At 40.6% G+C, this 18,997-nt stretch overlaps 1 protein-coding gene across 3 annotated transcripts in view; it reads left to right on the top strand.

Annotated features, from left to right (window-relative positions):
- UBR2 (ubiquitin protein ligase E3 component n-recognin 2) overlaps positions 1–18,997 on the top strand; it is a 1,804,160-nt gene that overhangs the window by 139,929 nt on the left and 1,645,234 nt on the right. For all 3 annotated transcript variants that reach the window (XM_086927821.1, XM_086927820.1, XM_086927822.1), the window contains exon 7: positions 252–314. In XM_086927821.1, the coding sequence (XP_086783947.1) occupies positions 252–314 (63 nt within the window). The remainder of the gene's footprint in view (positions 1–251; positions 315–18,997) is intronic.

The raw sequence follows: 18,997 nt of genomic DNA, 5'->3' as shown, positions 1-18,997 counted from the left end.
AATATCAACATCCTTCCTTTTATTTATTTTTATTACTGACCACATCATTCTATAATAATGTTCTGTAATAGTTTGTGTGGATTACTTATAAGTGTTTTCTTTTCCCAAGTGCATTTCTAGCACTTACTTGCCACAAGTCCTAAGAATTATGCTAATACCGCATAGTTCTAAAGTATATTCTACTGTGCTGTAATGTTTTCTTTGTGGCAGTTTAAAGTTTGTCTTAAACCTTTTGTCTGTTTTAAATAAAGGGGCGGAGATCAGTGCGATATGGTGATTTACAATATTGTGATCAAGCAAAGACTGTGATTATGGTAAGGTTTTTTCTCTACTATTTACATTTATTTTCTTGTAAACAAGCATTTGCTACCTGAATCTGTTTCATTTTGAATCTTGGCTGTAAACAAATGACTGACTTGTGGGAAATGTCATGTAGAACCTCAGCAAAGAAATGATATTATTTTTAAGGGCTTTTTTTATAAGACCAGTGACAGTATGTGAGACAACTATATAAACACTTCTCCGGGCAGTGTTAATCCGGTCTCAAAGAACAGGTCATTATGATTTAGTTGCTAGGAAGTAACATACTAAGAGAAAATAATTGGATGAGGCGTTACTTCGTGTACTAAAGTGCCCCTTTTTTGAAGGTCACACCCACTTTTTGCCACTGGTACTGATGTTTTTTTGACTGATGTGCACTGAGTCCATTCTAACCAGACCCCAGTGCCAGTGCTCTTTACCTAAAAACAAGGTAGAATGGTCTAATTGCAGCACATTGAAAAATGTCTTACTATCCTAGCATAAAGTTTAAATTCTATTAAGGACACAGTCGAGTATTAGGCTTTACTTTCTTCACTTTAATTAAACCGCAGCCTTTTACGTCTTTTAATGTTTTTTTTTTATACAAACTACATTTCTCATAAGTCCTTGGGAAAACAACAAAAACATTCCTCCAATCAGAAAGCGACAGCTTCATATAATGATCGCCGCACGCTCTCTATCTCCCTCTTTCTTCCTGCGAACACAGGATGCTTTTCCGAACTTTATTCCTGCTTATTAGTTTCTGCTCCTAAGAGGGAACATAATTTAAATTGTCTGTTATCTTTTTCGAATGCTGATTGCAAATAGCAGTGAGAAACATCTGAAATTTAACATATTTAAAATTCAGCAATGTCTTAGCCATCAAATATATTGTACATATCATGTCAAAGCACAGTTACATTGACTTCTTCATACTCCACCGTGTGGGTCTATCAAATATCTTCGAGAACATGAGTGGGCTACTCCTCGCATCGATGTCCTTAATAGAATTGAAACTTTCCGTTACGATAGCTAGGACATGTTTCATTCTATGCCAGGAACTGGAGGCGAGGATTAGGCTAGTTTAAAGCTTTTCCACCACTAGGGTTGCCTGATTTGAAACTGGTTTAAGGTAATACCTCTTAAAAGGAGAGTTAGACGACCAGTCAGCTGTGTTGATGATATCTTCTTATCTAGCTCCCAAAGAAAAAGCTTTAGATGCCATGGTTCTCCTCACTGAGCGAGCTCCAAATTGGGATATAATAATATCTGCTTCTTGCATTATCTATCTGACACATCTGGCAATTGTAGAGGAAGAAACTGCCTTATGAGTCTTGGTAGGAGCAATCAACAGTTGTGTTTCTCCATGAGGACATAAGACCTCAATCAAAGTTTCATATGCCTTTATTGTTCAAACAACACATAACTTAACACATCTGGGAATGCTGGATATGACACAATGTTTTGATTACACTTTGTTTGACGAGCAATGTGAAAAGTAACCCCCTCTGTGGTGAATACTGTACCTGTTATGTCTAATGCCCGAACATCAGAGACCCTTTGGCATGAAATTAAACACAACAATCTTGCCAATATTCCTGACAATTGTTTTCTGGACAGGTAGTTGCCAGAAGGTCAAGACTTGAGAAGGTACAAGACTTTATTTACGTCCCACAAGATGGAATATCTGAGTTCTGGAGGGAGCGACATCAGATACCCATTAAGAGCTTGCACACCAGAGGATGTTCCTCAACCGCCAAATGGCCTGCCGCAATTGCTGATCGGAATGCATTTCTTGAGCTGTAAGCCAAACCTTCTAAGGCCACATTCACCAGAAAGTTCAAAAACATGGACAACATCTACCCCCAAGGGATTCACTTGACGTTGGAGATGCCAACCAAGCCATTTGGACCAGGCAGAGCGGTATCTTTTGTTAGTGCTATCCGCCCACATTCTGGAGAGTAAAAAAGCAGCCTCTTGTGAAATGCCCGGGACTTTCCATTGTTCCCTGTAATCCTTAAGGCCATTACATAAATGCCACAACCGAGGGGTGATGGTTGTCCTGGAGAATCCCGGAGGAGATTCCAAAATAGGGTTAGAGGGATTGGAAAAGCCCAAGAAAGTTCCTTCACCGCTGAAAACCAGACTTGAGACCTCCAGATAGGGGTGACCATCACCGATCTGCCCATTGCCTGCGGACTTGCGTGAATATTCTCATTATCATCGAAAATGAAGGAAATGCTTATGTTGTCTCCTTGCTCCAGTCCTGGAGAAATACGTTCATGGCGACGTCATTGGGGTCCAGTCTGCAATTACAATATCTGCCCAGTTGACAATCCAGACTAGACTCAAAGAGGTCTATGGAGAACGGGCCCACATCTCCTGAATTTGTTGAAATATCCGGGAATATAATTTCCACGTGCTGACATCTAGCCAAGTTCGGGAGTGCCAATCTGCCACTTGATTGCACTGACCAGAGAGGAGGTTCTCTGTTGACTTAGAAATGTGACTGTCTAGACAGTAATTCCAAAGTGTGCAAGCCAGATCTGACAGGGTCCGTGACCTTGTTCGCCCCAGGTGGTTGACGTTGTTATGTACGAATCTAGGACCCTAGTGTAATTTTCCCGAATCATGCCCATATATAGGTATGAATCACACGATCCTTATATAGGCATAGAAATCATACCCATATTCAGACTGAGCCTATGCAGCCCAAAGACGGCATGGCTACTTCCACTAAGTTCTGAGAATCCACAACGATTTCTTAGAAAAACCCGCCTTCAGCAGCTAGGGACTCCTCCTTGCCTGAATACTAATTTATCTAGGAAATCATGGAGTTTTCAAAGAACTGAGTATTTGATGACGTTATTATGTCCAATCATACGTCAAACTCGGCACCTTCAAGGTATAAATATGATTACATTTGCCCAGACAAACACACAGTGGTTTGGAGCAGTTCGACTATCTACTTGCCCGACGCACCCTGCTGCAGCAAGTGCCGAAGGAAGCCGACCCTCCAGCTGACGCACTGAGAGACGCTGACTTTTCTCCTGCCGAGAAATCCAGCTCCAGTGTTTCCAGGTTTCCCTTGCGGGTTGCTGGGAAATCGAGTCCTGAGAGAGAGATACAAGACCTCCTTTATTCTAACACCAAGGTACGGAGCGGATTAGACCCGTAGAGAATTCTTGGAATAGATTCTTGGCAAAAAGAATACTAAAACTTAAGCTACACCTCACTTACTTCTTCCCTCGTACTAGACCTAGGTTAGGTACAATGGGGTAGGCGAATTTTAGAAGCACCAGTTGAGTACTTTTAGTCATTATTTATCACTGTATGATTTTATGCATTTTAGGTATTCTATGGCTTAGAAACCATATTGTGCTATTACAATATTATTCTGTAATACTCTTTTTACTGTACGCACTTTACTTCATGCGAAGTATTGCGATTGTAGCAGTACATTTCTTATGCTTGAGAAAGAAGACTGTTCAATAAAAACCCTTTTTATTGAAAACGCCCGTCTCTATTTCTCTGCACCTCTGGTAAAACGAAGCATGCACAATTGACTGAGTAAAACAGTTATCTATTGTTTCCGCGACTCTAGAGATTGATTTCTTATTCTTGGGAAACAAAGTTGTCATGTTTATGCGGTTGTCAGAAACTAATCCCTTCTTGTGAAATGGAGAAAGTTTCTAGTTACCTCTGAGCTAGCTGGCACTCACAATTAAGTCTAATATATTCGATAGAGACCTAGTCGACCTAAGTCCTACGTCAAATCTACAGTATATGTTATTCCAATGCGCAGAGCCTATTGGGAATATAGGAACTACACTACATGGCGCCCAACGTTTGGTAAGGCGATAATTTAACGCTAGATACTAGAGTAACTCAGTCGTGCTTTTCACACAGACCCCTTTTTCCCGTAAAAACTCCAATAGACATCTGGAGTGGGTAAAAGGATAATATCCGCCAAAACTGAGTAGGACGAAAAATCCTATGTATTCGTTTTTGGTTTGTTCAACGTTGAAGGATACAGTGTTCCAAAATATTGTGCGCCTAATCTTTGTTTCATTGAAACTTGTTCTGCAACAAAATGTCGACTAGTGACGAAGAATTATCTAGAGCTGCAGCTCAAGCAGTTTTAGACGACATAAATCTCGTACAGAATGACACGGATGTTATAATCATCCTGGTAAATGTAAGAAAAACTATAACTTACAAACTCATAAATAATGGAGTATTATCAAGAGGTGGTAAGGTAATCTTTGTTATAGAGGCACATGAATATTGGCAGACCGAAGTATTCTATTCATGGATTTACTTTCCTCCAGAAGATGGAGGAACACACGAGTTCCACTACTACAAATTAGGTGAACCTCCAGATGAATACGTTCCTTACGAGGACGTTGAAATTCCATTAACTTACCAAGAGCATCAGCTCTGGTTTAAAGGCGCTCTTCAACATTAAAATCACATTACCAGGCTTGGTCCACTAGGTAGACCAGGAGCAACATAGCCGGTACTAGCCAGCTATACACCACATCCTGACATTGAATGCAATCGGGGCCAGAACTGTTAGCCCAGCTAAAACAGTTAATCAAAATACACAGACAATTGGTTCAATATGTCAAGCGACTTTAGCAGTCCAACCTGCTGTAAGGATTCCACAGCACACCCCTCACCAGGGGAACACAAACCAAATAACACCACAGACTATACAATCAGTCATTGGTAAATTGCCCGCAAAAAGGGAACAAATTCTGTTTTGGTAAGCCCAAAAAATTACAGTATTTCCTGATAGTACACCTCATGAGAAACACAGAATTCTGACGATCTGTTTGCCAATGGGGATAGCACCACACCTTGAGGACTGTGACACTTGGGGTACAGTCTTTGCTTCAATCTACACAAAAACACATGGTGTTCCGTCTATGGCGGTAGTACCAGATGTCCTAAGACCAATTCAAAATGAATACGGACCAGAACCTGCTTTAAATCTTGGTATGAAATTACTAAAAGATTTCAAACAGGTCTCGGCTATACTATTAGCTACATTAAAGGTGAAGTAATGCTTCTGGGCAACCAAACAAACTACCCTCAACCCTTGCCTGGCCAGCCAGTATGGGCATCCCTCCCACACCAAAACAAGAAATCAAAAGTCTTGGCTTCTGGCTTGACCAGGAGCTCAACTTAAGAACCCAAGCAAGAAAGACAGCTGGAACCTGCTTTGGGCTCATGCGAGTAGTCCGCAAGATCCTCCCGCTCATTCCCCCCCAATCTAGAAAAATCCTGATGCAGGGCCTTATTTTATCAAGACTGGACTATGGAAACGCCCTATATCTAGGTGCACCCATAGCTACCATAAAGAAACTGCAGCACACCCAAAACGCCGCAGCAAGACTACTGACGGGAACAAAATCAAGATGCTCAGCCAGACCCTCCCTCAAGGCCCTTCACTGGTTTCCCATCTAAGAACGTATCTCCTTCAAAACCTTGTGCATCTCCCACAAGATCCTACAAGGCAAGTGCCCACCAATTCTGAGACCCCTAATTAAGTGCCATAAATCTTCCCGAGAACTCAGGTCAGACACCTGTTTTTAGCAGACGTTCCCAGAATAAGAAAGGCTCGCGCTGGTGGTCACAGCTTTTCTTACAACGCCTCTAAACTCTGGAACAGCCTTCCCCTTAACATCCGGAAAGAAAACAATCTTCTCGCATTCCGCAGACTGCTGAAAACTTGGTTGTTCCCTAAATAATTCCACCCATTGGAGGTATGTCAAGCTTTAATGTTAGCGCTGGGACGCCCAAGGGTAGCTACGCGCTTTAGAAATCCTAAAATCAAATCAAATCAAATCAAATCAAGCAGCATTCGTGGCAATCCGCCAAAAGCTAAAAGAAACAGATATAACAGAGCAACCATATGAACTTGCAAGAATTATTGAGAAATCATATGAAGAACTAGGAAGAGATAGTCTGGGTGGGAAACCATTAAAACCCCAACTAACAGAAAATCCTGAAAAAGTTTTCATTAAAAATAATTTCACTACTCCTAAAATGAAGTGGGAAAACAGTAAACAGACACTTCCTAAAGAGAAGCATTCTCAGTCCAGAGGAAGATCTCCCCAACGGAGAGGTAGGTCTCCCCAACGGGAGCCCTCTGAAAAAAGGTATAACCTCAGAAATAGGGATAATTTGAGAAAACCTGATAGATATCAAGATACTGATACTCGTTCCTCTCGTACCTTTCAGACTTTCTCGCAGAAATACGAAAGAAGAGGACGATCAGAACAGAAGGAAGAACGCGTAACGTCCAAAGACGAACAGCACGTTCCAAAAAATAAGAAAACTCCATTTACAAAGAAGAAGGTAGCAAGCATAAAGATCAGAAATGCAGAGTATCTTGAGGACCCAATTCAGGAGTGGGCCCAGACAATGCTAGACAACGCAGCAGAAGTACCATAGTTAGCAAGATCTTGAAGGATCATCTGGAGACAGTGGACTTGAATGAATCTATCCAAGTTAAAACTGCAGACACCAGGTTTAGTGTACCACACAAGTTATATGAGGTAACACTCCGGATGGAAGTGGACATACCTCGAAAAATAAAAGCACTCTTTTGGGAGAAGCTTTCTAAGGGTTATGATATTCTTCTAGCTGAACAAGACTGGCCACCTGAATTTGTCAGGGAGTGCCCACATGGCGAAGAGATATATATATATATATTTTTAAACGTTTTTATTTGCATTTTATCATAACTTAACAGTACAATCATGTCATCAGCAGTACACATCTCCGTTCCTCCCACCCGCCACCCTCCCCACAGTAACTTTGTTAAAAATGTCATTCCGATCTTGCCCCATGGCCCGTCCAGACCATGATAGTGTCTCCATCTTCCCCAGACATGGCGAAGAGATAATTATGCCAGCCTTCTCAAATCACATTCCGATTCACAAAAAATACACGTATGCGAGAAAATGGGCTGTAGCACAGGCTCCAGCATTATATAATAAAAATCATGTAGGATGGGATGAGGACTCTCCTCCCCATAAAATACAGTTAAAAAATCAGCCTACTGCACAAAGGCAGTATCCAGTTAAGCAAGAAGCTAAAAACAGGTCAGGGAGATCTTAGATCAACTTGAATACCAAGGGGTGATGGAAACATGCACCTCGTCTATGAATAATCTTTTGTTTCCTGTCTCCAAGCCAGACAATACATATCATCTAGTTTTGGACTACAGACATCTAAACTCTTGTTGCAAAACATTTGCAGTACAAAATGCACACAGTGCAGCACTGATGAATAACATAGTGTACAAAAAGTATAAAACCACATTAGATATTTCAAATGGGTTTTTCTGTCAAAAAATTGCACCAGAAAGCAGGTACTTGACCGCTTTCTCAATTATGGGGACACAGCGACAATTTTGCCTTCTCCTCCAGGGATTCAAGAATAGTCCAGGGTTATTTTCAGCCAGGGTAACAGAGTTACTACAAATGTATGATGATGAGGCGTTATCTTATGTCGATGACATCTATCTTACAGACGATGATTTGGACGTGCACTTGAAAAGAGTGATCACCATAATACTTGGGTTCGCTTCTGAAGGGTACAAATTAAATTTTAAGAAATCACAAATTGCCCACCTCAATGTCCTATTCTTAGGCTACAAGTTATCAAGTGAAGGCAAAAGTCTGGCAACCAACTTTCTAGAGAAATGTGCGCTGCTCCAACCTCCACAAACGCTGAAAAACGTAGTCAATTCTAGGTTTCCTGAATTTTGGAAGAACTTATGTTCTGAATTACGCAGAAAGGGTTAAACCTCTCTAGGAACTAATCAAACCTGATTGCAAACCAACAAATTGGACTCAAAACCATACAGAAATTTAGCGTTCAGTACAAATAGATATGTTTGCAAAAACACAATTACAGACGCGTGACAACGTGCAAAATCTTGTGATCCGAATCATCCCAGGGAGATGCGGATTCACATACCTAACCTTTAATGAAGGTGAAAAGGTACCAATAGCAAACAAATCACACTTGTACACACAAGCTGAAATGAAATTCACTTCTACAGAAAAAATTCCGACAGCGGTTCAAACTGCAGTAGCAAAAGAGAGAGCTCTCGCGCAGGGTAAACGCATAATGATCGTTACACCTGTACCTGCCTTAGAGGCAGTGACGAAAGCTAGCATTCCAAATGCTAAGGCTTTACATCCGAGATGGATACAATGGGTTAATTCTCTTGCTGCAACAGAAGTTGAATACGTCTTTGACCCCTACTTGAAGAGACAAGAATTCCTACAATACGAACACGAATGTCCTCTGTCGACCGAGATTCTGCCTCTAGAACATTACGGATGTATAATCTATACAGACTGATCAGCACAGCCTGCAATTGGGGGTAAACAAGCCTGTAGTGCTGCATGCGCGATTGTTAAAGGTCGCTGGCACGAAGGTAAATTTAGACCTATGGTTACTAAAACTCAATCACTCGGAGACTGTACAGCTCAGCGAGCTGAGCTACAGGCTTTCAAGATGGCGCTTGAAAATACCGATCTCTAATTCCCCACACTAATAGTGTGTGATTCGTATTTCTGCGTTGAATCTTACAACGCACACTTGCAGAACTGGGTACAAAACAGTTTAAAAAAAATCAAAGGGTGGCACAATTAAGCATAAAACGCTTTGGGAACAAGTAGTTCTTTTGCAAAAAGAGCTACAAAAGACTCACCTGATTCATACACTGAGTTATCAGCGTGATGGTGTTCACATTGCAGGGAATTCATTGGCTGATGAAGCCGCGAAGGCACCTGTGCAAACGGCTTCCGTAGCTACAATCGCCCGCTCAAAGAGAGTAATAGACGGTGAAAAGCTACTAGCAGTAAAAGCCTCCATGGAAGGCTGCCATGCAGTGTTACCTCTAAACTATCCACTCAAGTATACATACATAATTGATGCAAACTCCGTTTCTTTTGCTCGAATCCCTGGAGTGGGTGACAGAGTAATTCCAAACAGGAACCGGAGAGGTGCTTTGGTTCAAGAAGCACATATGGGAGAGGGTCTGACACATCAAGGGATCTTAAAATCTCTAATAGAATTAGAAGAGATGTACTGGTGGCCAGGAATGAGCGTCCAAGTTTACGTATTTGGAATAAACTGTGATACCTGTTACAGATATCATAGCTTTGAAGATCACCAGATACCTGACTACAGGGTAGCGAGCATAGTTCAGACACCATTGTTAGACAGCATTAGACTATCTACACGCAGACGTTACCATGGACAGATGCGGTCCCATATCTACTAAGACAAGATTCATTTGGATTTGGCCCCAGTGCTCGGCTGACGCCAGAACTGTTATAAAGGATTTGCGAGTCTTTATCGGCACATACGCAATCGGCACGCTACATTCTGAACAGGGTCCTGCGTTTAGCTCTGGAGCTTACAAAGAGGCCATGGCTAACTTGGGAGTTGCATTGCGGTATTCTAGTCCCTTCCATCCTGAGGGTAATGTGGTAGTGGAAAGAAAAAACCGTGACATAAAGCAATCCATAACAGCTAGGGTATTAGGTTCGGGTGACGGGTGGGTCAAACATCTGATACGTGTCCAACGTAGTCTTAACTATCTGCCAAGAAATTCTCTGGGTGGAATCACTTCATATGAATTACTGTTTGGTGCTAGAATGATAATCGAAGACCTCGATTGTCAAACCTCAGTGGTGGAACAAAAAACCTTTGATGTCAAAGATCGTTTGGCTGTTTTACAGGACTTAAATGAAACAAGAAGAAGTCTGAGTAACAAGATACAGAAGCCAACGACCACTGAAGAAGACCCACCTGTCCCAGCAAGACCTGTCTGGATTCCAAAGATTGGGGATCTAGTCAAGGAAAAGATCGCGGTAAAGAAAGAATTTGGGCCTTCTTACAGAAATGCAGTACCTGTCTTAGCAATCCAAGGAACAAGATCAGTGGTACTTCTGCCCCTTGCTGGTAAAAAGGAGAACAGAGTTGTGTCCATCGACCTGGTCAAACCACATCATGTGGCCGATAATAAGTGGTAGGCCTAGTGGACTCCCAAGATGGAGCAGACGACCGAATCTTGCTACAATCCAAGACGTTCAAACTGAAAGACTTATCGCTTTTGATAAACCTGCAGTAAGAAAAGAAGGACTATGCAACAAAGCCATGGAACTTGTGCCTCTTGAGACCCAAATAACAGTTTGTCAAGAAACTCCTGTCTACAATGATATAGACTCTGACTATACAAATATGACAAAGGAAGAAGCGGCTCCAACGATTCCAAATAATCTGGATGCAATCCCAACAATTGACAGAACTGCCTCTGGCTATTTCAGCAACTTTGATACATTATCTGAGGATCCCAGTGAACCTGAAAATACGCCAGCAAATAAAACTTTCAAAGAAAAACTAGCAGAACTCTTTAATCAGCTTGAAAAAACATCTGGTTTCACCATGGATTGAATTTTGTGTTGTTAGGCGTATTTTTCCTCCTGCTCTGGCTCATACTGGTGTTAAGCTTGGGAAGGATGATAGATGGAAAATATAGTACAATGGACACAGCAAGTAAAAAAATCAACTTGCTCCTGAAACCTCACAAATCATCTCATCGTGAACGAAGAGACCTGTCATCAGTGAACATCACAGCCGTTCCTATACCTGGTGGTGTAGCATGGGACAGAACTGATGACATCTATGGCCCGGTGGAAATGCTGAAGATTCCATACCAGTTAAAGGTTTCTTTGAGTGACTTTGTATCACCCAGCACATTTTCTGATGGTTGGGACTTTGAAACTGTTAATAATATGATGACAGACTTAGAAATGTCGGCTAAGTTTACAGAACATGAATACTTAGAAGGTGTATCAGATTATGAACAAATGTATTGTTTTAATCATTATGGTCACCATTATTTGCATAAATCTGCAAACCCTAGAAATGTTTTTACTTATAATCAATGGAAACATTGTCCAACGCCACCAAAGGGTAGCTCAAAAACATTTAATGAAAAGTTTCCGTACTTCTCAGGGTTTAATGTTACAAATCCAGGAACGTTTTATTTTAAAATTATGAATAAGACCGGAATGAAAACAATGTTGACCAATACAAAACAAATTTATTCTGCAAACTTTTATGCTCAGCTGCCTACATTAGGTTTTGACTTTTGGAAAGACATCATTGAAACAAAAACTGTTTGGGGCACAAAAGACTGGCAGGTGCATGGTTTAGAAGCCCTGTTCAGAGCCTGCATTATACCAGAACAAATAATGTTTTTAAATGACACTGTTCAACAAACTTCTTGGCTTGGCTAAGATAAAAGATTAAACAAAACGTCCATATCTAAGCACACGCCTGACAGTAATAACACTGCAGATGAGGAGGTGGACGTAAAACAGATTTTACAACAGAACATAACTAATCCTGATTGGAAAAAATGTTTAATCTGACCCACAGACACGAATAACTGTCAAGATAGATTCATGAACAAAACACAAGGGTTCACAGTGAATAGGCCAGATCCAAGATATTCCCAGAGACAACATCCAGGGATAGTAACTACTTACAGTGTAGGAAAACTGTGCCTTGAGTGGCTACAGAAATCTATACTTCCAGAAATCAAACAACACTTATCTTTGCTTAAAGAAGGCAATGATTTGCAAGACTTCTTAATGGGGCCTCGCAAACCACGTAAAAAACGTTTCATATACGCCGGTATACACGCTGCTTACAATGAGGCATGAAAAATAACGCAAATAGAAACTGCAGAAAGAATACGAGAAATTGATTGTATTAATTTAGAGAAAGCTCTCTCTGTAGAGGACAATGGGTTGACTCTTGTCCTCCAGAATTTATTCTTTGGACAGCATTGTATCATCTGCCATTGACATAATAGAGCAGGACTTGCTAATGTTACAACATGGTCAGTCTCAATTACGTTCTATAATGCTGTTAGGCTGGACGTTACAAAATCTCTGTTCAGGCTACATGCCATGGCGTCTAATCAACACCACATCATTATTTACTGTATTTAACAATACAGATAAACAAATCTCTTTGGCACAAAAAGGAGCAGACTATACGGTGCTGAGTATTGAAAAACTGGAAAGATTACCATAGACATTTTCTGAGAAGCCTGTCATTGAATGGATAATACATGGCACCATCACGATACCAGTGACGATTTTTCAATTTCAGTATTGTCTACAGCATATACCTGCAGGCCTGTATGAAATGTTGGGTAAAGAATACGTTAAGTTGACCTGGACTTTACCTTACACACCCAAATGTTGGAATGGGGGAAAGGAAGTATTCCTTAGTGGTAAGAATTGTAAGAACTCACTAAGCGGTACACTTTTATGACAAGGTATTAATTTACACGGAGCCTGCAAAGGTTCTGCAAATAACCTTTCTTGCCACCTGCACGGTTCACCCTCCACAGTGATAGAACCAATTTTCAAGCAGCTATCCAATGGCCGCTACGTTATGCTCAATGACCACAGCTGTTGTGGCATGTTGCCAGGAAAAGCGTATCTAGTTAGTGTGTCATCCAGGGTCACTTGTTGTATGCAAGTATTGTATCCTAGAAGAAAGTCAGACAGGTAGACAGCGTTATGGCCTTCACTGAATATCTCTTCTATACGAATTGATACTTTAAGCAGAATAAAAGCCATTCTTTTACAAAAAACTGTGCCACTGACCTCGTCTAGAGAAATGTATGAGCTGCAAGTTGCAAGGACTTCTGCAGAGATACATGCATTATTATCAACAAACTGCCCAGTACATTTTGCAGAAATGTTAGGTCAAATCTTAAACATGTCTGATACCAGTGGCATCGCACGTGTATTTAAGGCAATTTTTTCGGGACTGTTAACACCATTTGAAGCAGTCCTCTGCATTTTTCCAAATTTCGTGAACTCTGTGTTCGGCGGCCTGCCTCTCATCTTGGGACTCGTTGCAGGAATTCTATTTTTATTCCTTCTGCTCCGATATGGCAAGTCCAGTCACCAGAGATACCCAGGCTATCATGGAACAATGCCTCCTGGCCATGAGGTATCGTGAAAGAATTACACAGATTCTTGGGTTGGCTCGTTTAAGGGATCTGAACACAACTTGGTTCCTTTCGTTCAGACCAATCTGGCAAGATAGCATCTTACCTGCTCTATGATGCCTGCTTTTCAGAGAGGAATGCATGTTGGACATTTGTCTTACACTTCCATCAGCCCTGCCATCGGATGTTGACGCTTTGCTAGGTCCGGTAACGACTCATTCATCGTGTTGCCCCCGAAAGCTGTCCATTCTGATGACTGCATTCATTGAGGTCTCACCGGCAAGTCTAACTAAGGGTGAGATATTTGACACTACAGGCACACAGGTACCACCTACTGCGGACATTGCTAATGCATCAAATGCTGACGGCGATGATCCTCATCTATGCACATTTGATCTGCTAACTGAAGTAGCTCCACTTTCGCCTACTATGGTAGACCGTTTCTTTGCCAGCCTAAACGATCTGATGTTTTCTCCCGACGCCGAGAATAACTTTTGATTCATGCACACAGCGTTCCCTGAAATTCGGCCTTCGTTTTTTTCCCAAAACAAACCATCTAACAATTTGAACTTTTTACAAAATAGAACTTGTTGGCACAGAGTAATCTGCTTAAAGTAGAACTATTCTTAGAGAACAAGATTTTGAAAACTTCCTAATAACAATATTTGGCTTTGTCCTAACAATTAGACCATTTAAATGTTATACCATGGGATAGTCTCAATTTTTTTTCCTGTACCTTAAGAGACATTTCATGAATGTAATTTAGTATTTTATAAAAGCTAGAATATATGCTCTCATAATATGATTTATATGTGTTGAGACTTGTATTTTTCATACAGTTTATACTCATTTCATGCGTACAAACCTTTTCAAATGCAATTTGTATTTTGGGTGGGATTGTAAACACTAGCCATAGCCATAGATATGTTCAGTGCTTATACATTTCGTTTTATTGAGCTTAATATCATGGAGTGGGTGTTATGTACGAATCTAAGACCCTAGTGTAATTTTCCCGATTCATGCCCATGTATAGGTATAAATCACACGATCCTTATATAGGCATAGAAATCATACCCATATTCAGACTGAGCCTATGCAGCCCAAATACGGCATGGCTACTTCCACTAAGTTCCGAGAATCCACAACGATTTCTTAGAAAAACCCGCCTTCTTCAGCAGCTAGGGACTTCCCCTTGCCTGAATACTAATTTATCTAGGAAATCATGGAGTTTTCAAAGAACTGAGACTTTGATGAAGTTATTATGTCCACTCATACGTCAAACTCGCCACCTTCAAGGTATAAATATGCCTACATTTGCCCAGACAAACACACGGTGGTTTGGAGCAGTTCGACTATCTACGTGCCAGACGCGCCCTGCAGCAGCAAGTGCCGAAGGAAGCCGACCCTCCAGCTGACGCACTGAGAGACGCTGACTTTTCTCCTGCCGAGAAATACGGCTCCAGTGTTTCCAGGTTACCCTTGCGGGTTGCTCGGAAATCAAGTCCTGAGAGAGAGATAAAAGACCTCCTTCATTCTAAAACCAAGCTACGGAGCTGATTACATCCTTAGAGAATTCTTGGAATAGATTCTTGGCAAAAGCATACTAAAACTTAAGTTACACCTCACTTACTTCTTCCCGCATACTAGACCTAGGTTAGGTACACCGGGGTAGGCGTATTTTGGAAGCACCAGTTGAGTACTTTTAGTCATTATTTATCACTGTATGTATTTTATGCATTTTAGGTATTCTATGGCTTAGAAATCATGTCCTGCTATTACAAAATTATTCTATAATACTCTTTTTACTGTACGCACTTTACTTCATGCTAAGTATTGCGATTGTAGCACTTCATTTCTTATGCTTGAGAAAGAAGACTGTTCAATAAAAACCCTTTTTATTGAAAACGCCCGTCTCTCTATTTCTCTGCACCTCTGGTGAAACAAAGCATGCACGATTGACTGAGTAAAATAGTTAGCTATTGTTTCCGCGACTCTAGAGATTGATTTCTTATTCTTGGGAAACAAAGTTGTCATGTTTATGCGGTTGTCAGAAACTAATCCCTTCTTGTGAATTCGAGAAAGTTTCTAGTGACCTCTGAGCTAGCTGGCACTCACAATTAAGTCTAATATATTCGATAGAGACCTAGTCGACCTAAGTCCTACGTCAAATCTATAGTATATGTTATTCCAATGCGCAGAGCCTTTTGGAATATAGGAACTACACTACAACGTAGCGGACCGCCAACACATTTCCCATTTTCATAAGAACTGAGCATTGAACCTTGTCTTTGTTTCACCATTTTAGAGCGAATGAGCCTACCATCAACTTCAAACAGTTTATGTGCAGGTCCATTTTCCTGTGGCAAATTCTCCGCAGCGAGCGCCCCAGCCTGACCTGCTGGTATCAGACTCTATCACCAGATCGGGTTGGGAGCCAAAGGTCGCCAGGCCTCCATATGGGAGATCCACCATTGTATCTTCTCTCAGCCCTCTGCTGAGAGTGGGATGGATTGGGAATACGTAAGACTCTGGTGGAGGTGAGCTATCTTTAGACGTTGTAGGGCCCAATAATGAAAAGGCCTTGGGAAAATGGTCTAAATGGAGAACAAGAGAAGTCCCACTTTACGTGCCAGTTGTCATAGTGATACCTGTGTCTGGACAGTGTTCTCCTGAGTTTGTGTCTTTTCTTGGCAGTTTGTCAGACGAAAGGCTGAGGGTGGCTTTGACCGAGTCTATGAGGAAGCCCATAAACTGTAGGAACTGGATGGGTAAAGCGCGGACTTCTCCATGTTGTCCACAAAGCCCAGAGATTCTAGAAGATTGATGGCATCTATAAGTGTGCAAACAACCGTACTGTACATTGGATCAGGATATTGTCGAGGTAGACAATCAGTTGCACTCCCCGGGCACTCAAGTGATCACCAGTCTCAGTTTGGTGAAACACACTAGAGCAGAAGATAGACTGAAAGGAAGGGAGGTGAATTTGAATATCTGTTCTGGAATTTCGAGAAGTGTCTGCGAGGTGGAAAGATGGCTATCGTCAGGTAGGTGTCCTTCAGGTCCAAGCGGATCATCCAGTTGGCCATTTGCTGAAGATCCTTGACAAGATTGATGCGTTTCATCTTGAAGTGACGATAAAGAAGCCCCTTGTTCAACTTCTTTAAGTTGATAACAGGACATTGGCTGCTGTTCCACTTTTCCATGAGGAAAAGGTTGCTTAGAAAAGTTTTGGGGTATAAAGACAATAGCCTTTTTCTCCAAAAGTTGTGTTATTTTCAGGTCTAGTATTTTTGCTTGGTCCTGGGAGAAAGCTAGGAGTCTTGGTCTGTGTGATTGGAAGGGTATGCCATAAAATTCTATTTGAAACCCTCTTACTGTTGGTCATACCCATGCATCTGTGGCAAGAGCCTCCCAGCTGTGCAAACTTGGCAAAATTGATCATCCATAGGGAGGTGGGTGACCTCCTCCTCCATATACTCCTCTGTGCCCTCAAGCTCCTTAAGGATCTGTAACATATATATATATATATATATATATATATATATATATATATATATATATATATATATATATATATATATATATATATATATATATATATATATATATATATATATATATATATATATATATATTCTGTATACTCGCCACACCGCAGACTGTCGCTGCTCAAATCCAAAGATGACGAAGAGTGAACCCTTTGAATGCTGGTGCAAAAAGGTGCTTTTATTAAATAGATGTGTAAATGTGGGTGGATCTGCACACCTATTTATATCACTAGTGTAGTGAATTAACACAATTATTATCACTGTTAGCGTGCAGTGCTATAGGAGAAAGTACCAATCCCCCTGGAAAAATGCTTAAATGTGAGTCTAGGGAAAACCCGTGACTGAAGTAATGCACAGCCTGAAGGCACTAAGGCCTGAGTTTTATAAACAAACGTTTTAAATTTATTGAGCAAATTTCGTTTACTCCTACATTCTCAGAAATATCCAATGTAAATTATAAGTCAAAGTTAAACTCAAATGTTAATACATTTCAGAAATCTGATCCATTTGTCAGTGTTGAAAAATACATATCACTTTTAGGTTAACATCTCAAAAGAAACATTCATAAACAACCCAATGCATTTCGGGTTCATCCCGAACCCTTCATCAGGGGAAGTCACATTACAAATATCCACATCTATGTGTAGTTTAAACTCCTCGGAGTCAGTCAGATTGCGAATCTACAATAAAGACATACAATAACCTTGGTTCCAATGAAAAAAGAAATAGAATGCAATTAAATTCAACATGATTCATATTCCTGTAGGTTTTTACATGCTAAAAGACGACACAGATACCATGAAGTGTTCAGTTAAAGAATTCCAAGTTGTGAGAGTCCAAAGGTAAAGTGTGCCTACACCACAAGACCCAAACACCAGTAAATAGCCTAACACCAAATAAAGAAAAGACTCAGGCCGTGTGCTCCGTGGGTTGTGTCATTGCCACACACCAGTGTAATCTGAAAACAACTATCGCCTTTTTTAGAGTGGATAGTGGAGCATAAGAGCCGCATACGTAACAAAAATATGAACTCCGCATTAGCAGCACATTGGATTAATGCAGGTCATACCATTCCGCAACTCAGATCACAATCCTTGAGTGTATAGTACCACAAACAGGCATGGACATTAACACCACACTTTCACGAAAGGAGACACAATGGATCATTAAATTAGGGACCGTAATCCCAGGGGGTCTCAATGACGACTACGAACTTCTGTGTTTTTTATAAGCGTCACCTTTAGTGACTCTAGAATGTGAGGGGTATTTTGCATACTTTTTGACGACATTATACTATACTCTATTCTATTTTATTTTTATTTTTATTTTTTAAATAAATAAATTTGTATTACTTAAATTATTTACTCCTCATCACTTTCATCCATTTTCACTTTAGATCACTCATTCTCTATATTCTACTCATCGAGTTATTCCACTTTGATTTTCTATGTTTATTTATTTTAACCTCGAGCGCCATCTTGGATGATGGTAGTTTTTAGTCCTTTTCTGATGTTGATGACACGTGGAGGGCGGCGCAACATCTATCCTGTTAGATTACGATTTTGGAGCCGGCAATCAAATGCTGAACACACACAAGGAGCAGTTAGACTTTCGGACGGTGTTTTGAAACTGGAAGGTAGGGGTAATTTAACTTCAACTACTCCACCTTCTCACTATTAAGAGTTTTTTGTCCTTACCGAGGATCTATTTTGGAGGGGGAGATTACTTGTTTTAGAGGTAAGATTAAGACGCTGTGGCTTTAATATATTGAGAACGCATTGTGACCGTTTGAATAGGATTGAACTCTTAATATCACTAGTTCATTATTATTACTATTTTTTCAGTGATTTACGAGATTATCATCGTCTCTAATTGCCACTTTGGATCTGATACTGAAGCTCTTTTGTGAGTATTTAGCTTGATGTTACCGACTATCACAAGTGTATTCTTTTGGTTAAATAAGGAAGGCAAAATAGTATAACTCCATTTACAATAATAGGAAGAACGGCTGTCCTTTGCATATACGAGAAACATCACTTTTGTTCCACCAGGATATTGAAGGTATAATATTAGAGTT

This window comes from Lissotriton vulgaris, chromosome 6 (genome assembly GCF_964263255.1).
Source record: "Lissotriton vulgaris chromosome 6, aLisVul1.2, whole genome shotgun sequence".
Lineage (NCBI taxonomy): Eukaryota > Metazoa > Chordata > Amphibia > Caudata > Salamandridae > Lissotriton > Lissotriton vulgaris.
Note: the sequence above shows the minus strand (reverse complement) of the source record. Positions and strands in the feature narration are given on the sequence as shown.